At 36.9% G+C, this 13,101-nt stretch overlaps 1 protein-coding gene across 1 annotated transcript; it reads right to left on the bottom strand.

Moving 5' to 3' along the window:
• Positions 1 to 2,417: 2,417 nt before the first annotated feature.
• Positions 2,418 to 3,422, bottom strand: LOC311589541 (olfactory receptor 4K15; the record flags this gene model as incomplete). The annotated part of the gene is made up of 1 exon (XM_084768073.1): positions 2,418 to 3,422. The coding sequence occupies exon 1, from the start codon at positions 3,390 to 3,392 to the stop codon at positions 2,418 to 2,420; it is 975 nt and encodes a 324-aa protein (XP_084624199.1). The 5' UTR covers positions 3,393 to 3,422.
• Between the last annotated feature and the right edge of the window lie 9,679 nt (positions 3,423 to 13,101).

Below are 13,101 nucleotides of genomic sequence, written 5' to 3' on the forward strand. Positions count from 1 at the left end.
CCATACCTGTTCCTTAACACCATATTTCTCCACCATGATGGACTCTAAATGCTCTGGATCTGCCAGCCCCAATGTTCACACTTTCTCTGAACAACTTAACATATTTGGTAAAGTTTGATATTGGTCTTTTGAATGTTTTCTTTTGTTTCTCAGCCTTTTGGGTTTAGATCAAGTACTACTTAGATATTAATTCATTTATTCATTTTCTCTTCATATCCTTTGTCCTGACTATTCAAATATTACCTAGCAGTAATTAACCACATTCCTAGGAACTCTAAGAATGACAATTTCATTCCCTGCCCACTTTTGAAATATTTGCATTCCTGAAAAATTGTACTATATTGCTAAAGTATGTGTTGTGCTTAGGGCCAATAAACCCCAGTAAATCCTGGAATTACAGTGAAAGAAAAAGGAATATTCACAAGTTATGGAACTGTGTGTTTTAGTTATGAATAACATAGTATCATATGTTGAATTTTAGTTTATCGACTCCATTACATCTTGAGTTTATCATCTTTAAAAGAGCATAATTGCAATGCTAGGTTCTTCTGGGTTTTATTAAGGCACATGGTTAATTAATAGCACTGTCAATGCTAGAAAAATTAAACTAATAGTCCTTTTCCTGTTGTTGTATTATCACTGTAATGTGTACCATGACAAAGGCAGTCTTTGTGGAATGCCATTTCTATAAGTAAAATTCACTAAGTCAAATAGTAATTCAAATAATAGATGTGTGAGCAGAATGGGAAAATTCATGATGAGAGTAATGAACAGACATTACCATTTGTGGAAGAATCAATCTGATAGAAATGGTTAACCACAACAAAGGGCACAGTTTTCAGATTCCAATATCTTCTGACCACAGATCATGTAAATGCTATCAGGAGTAACAGGAGCAGATGGACTTTACTTAAGGTGAACCTAGTGTAGTCAACACATTCACAGTGTAAGCATGGTTTCTGTTGTATTTCATTCATGTCTTTTATGTGTTCATATGAAGACAAACAAAATCAATGGACTATTAATAATAATGTTTTCCTTGTCTCCTCTGTGGAGGACAACATGTGTGACAACAATGATTCAGAACAGTGGTGATATTCATCTGATGTTCATCTGTCCTCATTATGGGTCACTCATTTTATCAGATTTCCCAAGATCATTCCATGACTCCCAATATTGTAAATCAGCCATACCATTTTTTGTTATCCATGAATTCTTAATTATTTTGCCTAATTCTAATTCCATATCTAAAGATAAATATTATGCATTTTATGGGGACATATATCAATAAAAAGTTCTTCTAACCATGTATTTGTTGTTTTTCTGAGTGATGCTCCAAAATAGCAACAGCCCATTTTTTATTATATTACAAAGGTGCAGAAAACTTCTTTCTGAGGACCAAAATTAAATTATTTCCTTTTCTCCCAACTGGCAATGGCAATCCTTCCATGGGATCCCCAATCTAATGGAGACAAAGGTGTTTATGTGACAGAATTATATTATGTGGGTTCAGAAATACTTGAACATACAACTTGATGGTGCCTTAGGACTATGTCAGCCAGACTAGATGCTGGATTAAACATATGATGATTTCTTTCATCTATGGATGGATATTGTGACTTTCTAAATAATGGAAGTTCTCATAGCATGACAGTTACATACCCTACAGAAAGAACTATTGGTTGTTATAAAGATTCACTAACATTTAAGGATCTATTTTTCAAGCTGTATTAGAGCTTTGCTTACAAGATGCAAGAATCTCCTCCAGGAATTGATGTTTCCCAAAATCTCTTTGGCTTTTTTTTTAAAGGAATCTGCCTACGTTTGTACCTATTTGGTTAATAGCCACTTAAATAGATTCATTTGTAATAAAACCCAGGTGTTGTAGAGCATAATACTGAATAGTTCACTCTCTGCAGTGATCCATTGAAGTATGTTTACTGTATGTTTATTGTAAGTAAACATGAAATATGAGTCAGTACTTTGTATTCACAAAAAGCTGTATTATAGAGAGAGCAAAATAAACATTGAACTAGAAAAGGTAAGAATTATCACTCTTCTGTGTTTTAAACCCTTGTTTTATAAGTGAAATTTTTTCTTTATAAACAATAAATTTTCTTGATAGTTTGAATAATATTTTCCAAAAACACAAGGAAAATATATATACTAGTCAATAAATGACATAATTACAGACACATGGAAGACAAACATTTATTTTAAACATACCTTAATTTTTAAAAACAGAAAAAAAGCGAACAATGAAAATAATTGAAAGAATAATAAAATTTATGAAATGTATTCTGCTTACTAATGGTGTAGTAAGCCTTTAAATAGCTTCACATGTTAAAAGATTATTTTTAGAAATAGTCAATTCTATTTTCACAGTTTCCAGAGAGAAGACAACAAGTCCTGTAATTTTACTTTGTTTCCAGAAAAAGAACATTTCTAATTAGTGCAGAAACTTGTCCAGGTTTCAGATACCGACTCCTCAGTTTTGACATGGCTGCCTTGACTTCTTTGTTTCTCAGAGTGTAGATAACTGGGTTTAAAATAGGTGTAAAAATGGTGTAGAACACAGCAAGGACTTTGTCAACTGAATAGCTGCTAAAGGGCCACACATAGATGAAGATGCATGGTCCAAAAAATAGTGTGACTACAGTGATGTGAGCAGTTAGGGTGGAACGGGCCTTGGCCATGCTAGCAGAGGAGCGATTCCTAACTGTAATGAGAATCACAGTGTAGGAGACAACCAAGAGGAGAAATGAACTCATGGAGAGAAAGCCACTGTCTGCTACTATTAGTAAGCTGACAACATAAGTATCTATGCAGGCTAATTTGGTCACCAGTGGGAGATCACAGAAAAAACTATCCACCAGGTTAGGACCACAAAATGGCAAGTTAATAGTGAATGCTAACTGGCTGGTTGTATGGATGAAGCCAACAAACCAGGAGATGCTGACCAGAATGATACATACACGGCGACTCATGATTGTCATGTAGTGGAGAGGCTTGCATATTGCAACATAGCGATCATAGGCCATGGATACTAAAAGTACCATCTCACCACCAGTAAACAGGTGAACAAAGAAAATCTGAGCCATGCAGGCATCAAAAGATATAGTTTTTCGTTCAACCAGGAAGTCAGCAAGCATTTTGGGGGTAGCAAAAGAGGCCACACATATATCTATAAAAGATAGGTTTGCAAGCAGGAAGTACATAGGGGTATGCAATCTGGAGTCTGAAGTCACTGTCAGGATGATGAGGAAGTTGCCCAGCAGTATTGCTAGGTAGAGCAGGGAAAATATGAGAAACAGGAATGGCTGGAGCTCCTTTGAACTAGATAGGCTGAGCAGCACAAACTCTGTCACTCGAGAGTAATTTGTCTCATTCATTGACTTTGGAAGTGATTTGTCTTCAGTTATCTGAATAGCAACGGAATAACAAGCAATCAATTAAATAAGTTTGGCTTGGTTTCTCAGTCATACTTTAGACTGTGAATATTATAGTTTTTATGTTTCTTGAATTATTAAAAAATTGCATAAGTAATGCAGAAATGTTGTATGGGTTTAGTTATATAACATTTGAAATGAGACAATGCTAAGACATGGTTTTAAAAGTATCAGATATTCATCATTGAAAAGTAGCTACTGGAAAGGGCCTGTGTCCGGTGACCTGTGCTGCTCTATGAGTCTGATGACTGTGTCCACTCTGTACTGAAGTGTACAGAAATGCACACTGCTTGTTTTCCACTGTATAAATATATGTTTATGAAGTTTATAGCCACAAAGAGAGGTGGCTAAGGATCTATGTAAATTAAGCAATCTATCTTCATCCTGTGTAATCATAAATTACCTCCTCCTCTGTGATTATAAATTCTGTAGGGTAAAATACAGAATCCTGGGAACACTGGAAGACACACAACTACATAGAATCTATCCTCCTGTCACTCAATTCCTCATGAAGATTTTCCTTATGATAAATCTGATACACTTGTTCCTGCCATTTCATTAAGGAGACATTGTCCTTGGTCAAACACAGCCACTAGTGCTAATAATGACAGATGGTTTTTGGGACACATACACATTAATTTGAAGAGCTTCCACTGTAGTTATATTTGGATAGAGTGATTATCTATTGCAACTTCTTTATTATTGTGTTTTTACTTATATAAATGATCTATGACTTGCAGACACGTATAGAAATAATAAAACTAGAAAGTGATCTGCAATGGCGCATTAGATTATGCCAGTTTGAAAATCATGCCCTTGTTGTCTCAAGCAGGTTTCAATGATGTCTTTTTATTATTTCTAGCCTCTGGCAACTATGACTATCAATGTCTTTTTAGACTACAAATGTGTATTTCCTTATGTTCACTGAGGGAGTTCCACATATGACAGTACAGGAGGAGGTATTTTAACTATCTTGCAGAAACAAACGCAGAGAATAATTTTTGTATTTCATGTCTCCTACTTGTCAGAACCCAGCATGGAATGGAACTTATTTCTATTTCTGTCACTTATACCATAAAAACAAATGCACCAAAATATTCAGGAATGTTTAAGAAGTAGAAGTTTGAAATAGAGCCTACTACAGGAAAAAGTGATAATGAGATAAGTTTTTTTTTTTACCTTAGTCTTATTTTCCAGAAGTTCCAACTCTTACACTCTAATCACAGAGGATCTTTACAGTCAGAAAAAAAATATAAGTAGAAACAACTTGCTGAGATTTTTGTGTACGCATAAGGAAGAGTCAGTGGGAAAGAATCAGCAGCAGCTGGAGCAGCCTGACAGAGGCACTGTGAGCAGAGAGTTTAAACTGGGTGTCCATTCAACCCTGTGGTAGATTCCAGCAGGAACTGGCCTCCAGTAACCGCTCAGAGTCTCCTGTAAAGTTGAGTTCTTCCACTGTCAGAGGCTGCTGGGATGCACAATGGAAAACTTTGTGAAAATCTAGAACCAAGTTCCCTAGTGTCTGAAATAAAAGCAGAGGTACATGAACTCTAACTGTATTTCCCATATTAACCATTTCTAATTTCCCAGCTTTTAATCACAAAAGTGCTGACTGTTTCAAGGCTTAGCCCTATGCACTGTTAAAGAACACTTAGATTTATATCTGCTCCCATGAAGATTATAATTCCATATTATTTATCATTTGATCAATTAGATACATTGACAACTCTTTGTTTTGCCCTTTAAATATTAGATGGAAAGTACTAACATTTTATAGGCAATAAATTTATAATATATTGATGAAAGCAAATAATGATATATCAGAATCATAACTATATTATTGGGCATCTACAGGACACTTCCTGGCTCTTTTTAACCTGTCAGAGTTCATCTTTCTTATATATTAAATAGTTATCAAGTTAGCATAAGAAAAAAACACAAAAATGCCTTTCAACTAATTATTTAGGTAAGAACTCCATGATTTTAAAGAAATAATTACTTTTATGTTATAGTGTACTATCTTATTTTTGATTAATTCTAATTTAGTTTAATCTAATAACTATTATTTGGCAATTTCACACTGTCTGCCCTAACTTATGCTAAAATGTGTTTCCAATTAGATATGCTTATGTAAAACTGATTTTCAGTTCTTACAATATTTTAAAAAAACCCACATGTGCAGATTTCAATGTTCAGAGGGTTCCTCAGGTCCCCAATTTTCAGACTCTTTCTCCAATATTATTACTAGAATATTAGAACTGTTAAACGGAGTGGGGTAGAATATTTAGTTTACAAGAGTCATTAATTTTATGTTTTATTCATGCATCTCTCACCAACTTTTAAACACTTGTGTCATTTTACTTTCCAACTCATAAGTGATCAGGCATAGCACAAATGCTGTTACTAGACACATATTGATACATTGTCATTGGATATATACAGAAACAGAAATACTTTGCTTGCCTAACATTAAATGAATTACGTAGTTATCCTATAATATACTGCAGTCATTATCAATCGCAAAGAACTTAGTAGTTATACATCACTACAGAGGTAACAAAGTTCATTTGAAAAAAAAGGAATAGATTGATGGTAGCCAACAGCCGCTGCTTTCAAGTAAGTGAGATGTCCCTGTGTGTGTGATCTCTCCTTAGAGCTGTGTGAGTGCCTGGATCATCAGTAATCTGAAATATGGCAAAGACATGTACACCAAAGTTTCAAAATAAATATTTTGTTATTTTATTTGCAAGGAACTTAAACTAATTATATTTTTTGCTTCTGTCCAAAATTAATAAATTATGTTACCACAAATTAGTTTCAAAATCCTCCAGAAAATTAAACCTATAACATATCACTAAGATTCATAATGCAAGGTCTGCGTTGCATCTGTAAATGTATACATTTACTCACATGTCATAAGAATGTGTCTCCTGTGTTCTCTCACTTAGAGGTCCAGACTCAGCACTCTTCTCCCTTTAGTTTTATAAGCACCAAACAAGAGCAGCACAATTCTGCAGGAGCCAACAAATAGGTGACTAAGGCAGGAAACCTATTACTTTCAAACTTCAATTTTCACCCTTAACACTTTGGAGTATCACTGTCATCAACACAGAGATATATAAAAAGCTATTACAATGATTAGTAAGTAATTGTGAATTGACGTCATTGGGCTGTAAGGACCAAGAGACCCAAATGAGAGTTGGGATCATGGAAATTGCCTCCATTAAAGATAATTACGTGAGAGAGTTTGTTTACTCACAGGAAGTTGAGATTTCCACAAACAGAGCAAGAACCAAAGCATACAGGACATACAACAAAGTAGGAAAAAATCGAGTAGTCTTCTGGTTAGTTCGTTATGCTTCTGGACTGCTAAATACAAGCATCAATGAGAATGTAAACACTTGATAAGAATTCTAGCACCTTTTTGTACTACATAGCTAGAGAAAATACCTTTCTGTGTTAATTCTTAGAAGCCTATGTGATGATATGCTTGGTTTCTAAAGCAACGATTCTAGACTAAAGTTATTATGATTTTTTAATGTAAAAAATTGATCATTTAGAACAATATTCTGCTGCATACACTTAAATACATTTGTAATATTAGACACATACATTCAGTTATAAAAAATAAATATGCATAAAGTCTATTTTCTAAAATAAAATGTGATCCACCAGTCTGGATATATACCAGTACAATGCAGTTTTTTTACATTTAAGTAATTTATTCAGAGTATATCTTATTTGTTATCCCCTCAATTATATCTTCTCATTCCCCTTCCCTCCCTCTCTCCTCCTATTCTCCTCCCCTAGGTCTGTGAGAGAAGGGGTCCTTGTCCTCCACTATAAGATCACAGCCTATCAGTTCTCTTCCTCGTTGCCTGCTTACTCTTCCTCTGAGTGTCACCAGATCACCCCACCAAGGGGAAGTGGTCAAATAGGGGGCACCAGAGTACATGTCAGAGTTAGTCTCTGATCTCCACACAAAGGTGGAGAATGTACAGTCCATTGGCTAGATCTGGATAGGGTGCTAGGTTTACTGCATGCATTGTCCTTGCTTGGTACAGTAGTTTGAGCTCACCCACCTGGATCCAGATCCACTAGCCTTAATGGTCTTCTGGTATGTTTCTAGGACCTTCTGGATCCTTCTATTTCCCCATTCTTGCTTACTACTCTCACCTAGAGTCCCAGTAGAAAGTCCCAGTATCCATCCCAATTTCTGGTTAAGTGAAGACTTTCATGGGACATCTCTTTTGGGCTAGTGTCCAATTATAAGTGAATATATGCCATGTGCTTCTTTCTGGGTCTTGGTTAACTCACTCAGTATGATCATTTCCTGTTCCATCCATTTGCCTGAAAATTTCAAGATTTCCTTGTCTTTAATAGCTGAGTAGTATTCCATAGTGTAAATGTAACACAGTTTCTTTATCCATTCTTCAATTGAAGTACATCTAGGTTGTTTCCAGGTTCTGGCTATTGCCAAAAAGGCTTCTATGAACATGGTTGAGCATGTGTCCTTGCTGTGGTGAAGCATCTTTTGGATATATTCCAAGGAACGAGATAGCTGGGTCTCGTAGTAGCCCTATTCCCAGTTTTCTGAGAAAGTGCCAGATTGATTTTCAAACTCCCACCAGCAATGAAGGAGTGTTCCACTTTCTCTGCATTCTCTCCAGCATATGCTGTCACTTGTGTTTTTGATCTTAGCAAATCTGATGGTTATAAGAAGGAGTCTCAGAATTGTTTTGATTTGCATTTTTCTGATGACCATTCTCAGCCACTTAAAATACCTGTTGAGAATTCTCAGCTTAGTTCTGAGCCCATTTCTTAGTTGGGTTATTTCATTTGGTGGTATTTAACTTATTGAGCTCTTTATATATTTTGGATATTAGTCCTTTGTCAGATGTGGGTTAGTGAAGATATTCTCCCATTCTGTAGGCTGTCACTTTGTTCTATTGATAGTGTCTTCTGCCTTACAGAAGTTTCTCAACCTCATGAGGTCCCATTTATTAATTGTTGACCTTAGAGCCTGGACTATTGGTGTTCTGTTCAGGAAGTGGTCTCCTGTGCCAATATTTTCCTGGATCTTCCTCAATTTTTTTTCTAACAGATTTAGTGTTTCTGGTTTGATGCTGAGGTCTTTAATCCACTTGGACTTGCATTTTGTGTGTGGTGACAAATATGGGTCTAATTGCATTTTTCTACATGTAGACATCCAGTTAAACCAGCACCATTTGTTGAACATACTATCCTTGTTCCATTGAAAAGATATGTCTTCTTTGTCAAAAATCAAGTGTCCATGTGTGTATTTGAATTTATTTCTGTGTCTTTGATTTGATTCCATTGGTCAAGCAGCCTGTTGCTATGCCAGTACCATGCTGTTTTAATTACTGTTGCTCTGTAGTACAACTTGAGATCAGGTATGGAGATTCCTCTGGAGGATCTTTTATTGTACAGGATTGCTTTAACTATTCTGGGTTGTTTGTTTTTCCATATGAAATTGAGAATTGATCTTCCAATGTGTTTAAAAAATAGGAATTGCATTGAATCTGTAAATTGCTTTTGTTAAGATGGCCGTTTTTACTGTTAATTTACCTGATCCGTGAACAAGGCAGATCTTTCCATCTTCTGATGTCATCTTCAACCTCCTTCTTCAGATATTTGAAGATTTTTCAAACAAGTCTTTCACTTGCTTGGTTAGAGCTATTCCTAGATACCTTATATTGCTTGTGGCTCTCATGAAGGGTGTAGTTTCCCTAATTTCTTTCTCATCACTTTTGTCTTTTATATACAGGAAAACTACTGATTTTTTTTATTTAATTTTATACCTAGCAACCTTACTGAAGGTATTTACCAGCAGTAGTACTCTTGTGAAATTTTGGTGGTCACTTATATGCACTATCATATCATCTGTGAATAGGGATAATTTGACTTCCTCCTTTCCCATTTGGATTCCCTTGATCTCCTTTTGTTGTGTTTTGGCTCTGGCTAGAACTTCTGCAACTATAGTGAAGAGATATGGAGAAAATTGGCAGCCTTATCTGGTCCCTGATTTTAGAGGAATTTCCTTGAGTTTCTCTCCATTTAATTTAATGTTGGTTATTGGCTTCCTGTATATTGCCTTTATTGTGTTTAGGTATGTGCCTTGTGTCCCTAATCTTTCCAAAATTTTAAACATGAATGGGTGTTAGATTTAGTTAAATGCTTTTTCAGCATCTAAGGCGATGATCATTTTGGTTTTTTTTTCCTTCAGTTTGTTTATATGGAGGACTACATCAATGGATTTCCATATATTGAATCATCCCTATGTGCCTGGAATGAAGCCTAGTTGGTCATGGTGAATGATATTTTTATATTCAGTTTCCACGCATTTTATTGAGTATTTCTGCATCAATTTTCATAAGAGAAATTGGTCTAGGGGAGATCCAAGATGGCGGCGAGCAGTGTGGACCGTGTTTGAAAGCTCCAGTGAACAATTCAAGGAATTGCACAGATTTCTGAGCCAGGAACACCAAGGTCCCCACACCACGATAGCAGAAGTGCTCCACAGTTCGGAGGGACCAGGGTACAGAGGACCTGCTTGCCCCTGCACACAGGAGGAGCAAGGACTTTCTCAGATCAGAGCAGCAGCGACAGAGACAGCAGTGTCACCAGTGGCACCAGCGGCTCCAGCGGCACCAGCGGCACCAGCGGCACCAGCGGTGGTGGCTGAGGTTTGCAGCTCAGAGCCTTCCAGTGGAGGCAATTGGTGTGGTGGACGGTGGAAGTTGCCGAGGGAGAGGGGAGTCTGGACAGGATTTGGGTCGCGTGGTGCCTTGAGACCCAAACTGGACTCAGCAGACAGTTCAGCCCCAGAGTCCTGGGTTTGCTCAGTGAGCTGTGCCATGGAGAAGCTGGCTCAGCTCAGCAAGCAATTCTGCCCGAGGCACAGCTCCCCTGCTGTGACACAGGCTGAGCCAAGTGCTCACTTCCACCCTAGGCTCCAGCTCAGCGCAGCTGCAGTTTTCCTGCTGTGACGCAAGCTGGGCGGAGCACTCAGTTCCACCCTAGGCGCTTGCTCAGCACAGTCGTCGCCAACAAAAAACATGGTCAATGCCTAGACATTCATGTCTCAGCTAGTTTCAGAGCTATTCTCATATAATAGGATTAGCAATATAAGTTACCTGTATTATGTGGCTAATATCAGCTTATAAGTGAGTATACACATTGCATGTTATTTCTCATGGGTTACCTCCCTCAGCATGACCATTTCTAGTTCCATCCACTTGCCTGCAAATTTCAGGATTTTCTTGTTTTTAATAGTTGAACAGTATTACATTGGGTAAATATACCACAACTTCTTTATCCACTCTTCTGTTGAGGGACATCTAGGTTGTTTCCAGAGTCTGGCTATTACAAGTAAAAGTGCTGTGAACATAGTTGAGAAAATATCCTTGTTATATAGTGGTGCATCTTTCTGATATATTTTCAGGAGTTGGTATGGCTGGGTCCTGAGGTAGAGTTATTCTCATTTCCTGAGAAAGTATCAGATTCACTTCCAAAGTGGTTGTACAAGTTTGCCCTCACACGAGCAATGGAGGAGTGTTTCCCTTTCTCCACATGCCCCCTGCATGTGCTGTCACCTGAGTTTCTTGATATTAGCCATTTGGATAAGTGTAAGGTGGAATATCAAAGTCATTTTGAGTAGTATTTCCCTGATAACTAGGGATGTTGTGCATTTCTTTAAGTGTTGCTCAGCTATTCAATATTCATCTGTTGAGAATTCTCTGTTTAGTTCTCTACCCCAGTTTTTAAATTGTATTATTTGGTTTGTTGTTGTTTAATTTTTTGATTTCTTTATATATTTTGGATATTAGCCCTTTGTCAGATATAGGCTTGGTGAAGGTCTTTTTCCAGTCTGTAGGCTGTAGTTTTGTTCTGTTGACAGTGTCCTTCACCTTACAGAGGGTTTTCAGTTTCATAATGTTCCATTTATTAATGATTGATCTTAGGGCCTCATCTGTTGTTATTTTGTTCAGGAAGTTGTCTCCTGTGCCAATGAGGCTCTTCCCCACTTTTTCTCCTAACAGGTTTAGTGTATCTGGTTTTATATTGAGGTCTTTAATCCATTTGGACTTGAATTTTGTGCAGGATGATAGATATGGCTCTATTTTCATTTTTCTACATGCAGCCATCCAGTTAGACCAGCACCATTTGTTTAAGATGCTATCTTTTTCCATTGTATGGATTTGGCTTCTTTGCTACAAATAAATTGTCCATAGGTATGTGGGTTTATTTCTGGGTTTGAATTCTAGGAAATTTTAAATTCCTCTTTTTATTTGGTACCTTACCCAGATGTCACTGAGTATGGAATTGTTCAGTTTCCATGAGTTTGTAGGCTTTTTTTTTTTTTAGAAATTCCAGTTTGTTCCATGGTGGTCTGATAATACGCAAGAGATTATTTTAATTTTCTGGTATCTTTTGAGGTTTTCTTGTGACCACGTATGAGGTCAATTTTGGAGAAGGTTCTGTGTGGTGTTAAAAAGAGGTGTATTCTTTTAAGTTTTGGTGAAATGTTTTGTAGATATGAGTTAGGGCCATTTGTTTCATGAAGTCTATTTGTTTCCTTGTTTCTCTACTTAGTTTTTGTCTTGATGATTTATCTATTGGGAAGAGATGGGTGTTGAAGGCTCCCACTGTTAATGTGTAGGGTTCAATACATGATGTAAGCTTTAGTAACATGTTTTAGTAATGTGGGTGCTCCCACATTTGGGGCATTGCTGTCCAGAATTGAGACATCATGTTGGTGTAGTTTTCTTTTGATGTGTATGTAGGGACCTTCTCCATCTCTTTTGGTTAGTTTTGGTAGAAAGTCTATTTTATCAGATACTAGACTGGCTAATCCAGCTTGTTTCTTGGGTCTGTTTGCTTGGCATACAATTTGCCATGGTAATGTTTGTCTTTATTGCTGAGATGTGTTTCTTGTATGCAGCAGAATGGTGAATTCCATTTTTGCATCCATTCTGTCAGCCTGTGTCTTTTTACTGGTGAGTTAAGGCCATTGATGTTAAAACATATTAATGACAAGTGGTTGTTAGTTTCTTTTGTCTTGATGTCGGTGGTGGTAGAGTGTGTATATTTCTGGGTTTTGGGTTTGTGGTTGTGGAGTTACTTATTTCCTGTGTTTTCCTGGGTGTAGTTGGCCTTCTTAAGTTGTAGTTCTCCTTCTAGTACCTTTTGTAGGGCTGGAGTTGTGGTTAGGTATTGATTAAACTTGATTTTGTCATGGAATATCTTGTTTTCTCCACCTATGGTTGTTGAAACTTTTGTTGGGTATCGTAGTCTGGGCTGGCATGTGTGGTCTCTTAATATTTGCATGACTTATGTCCAGACCCTTCTAGCTTTCATAATCTCTGTTGAGAAATCAAGTGTATGCCTGATGGGTTTCCCTCTATATACGACTTGACCTTTTTCTCTTCCACCTTTTAATATTCTTTCTTTGTTTTGTACATTTAATGTTTTGACCATTATGTGGCAGGAAGATTTTCTTTTCTGGTCAAATCCATTTTGAGTTCTATAGGCTTCTTGTATGTTTATGGGAATTTCTTTCTTGGGGTTGGGAAAGTTTTTTCCTATGATTTAGTGAAACATGTTTTTTCTGGGCCTTGGAGCTTACAAT

The sequence above is a fragment of the Acomys minous genome (genome assembly GCF_964271855.1).
Source record: "Acomys minous genome assembly, chromosome: 18".
Classification (NCBI taxonomy): Eukaryota; Metazoa; Chordata; class Mammalia; order Rodentia; family Muridae; genus Acomys; species Acomys minous.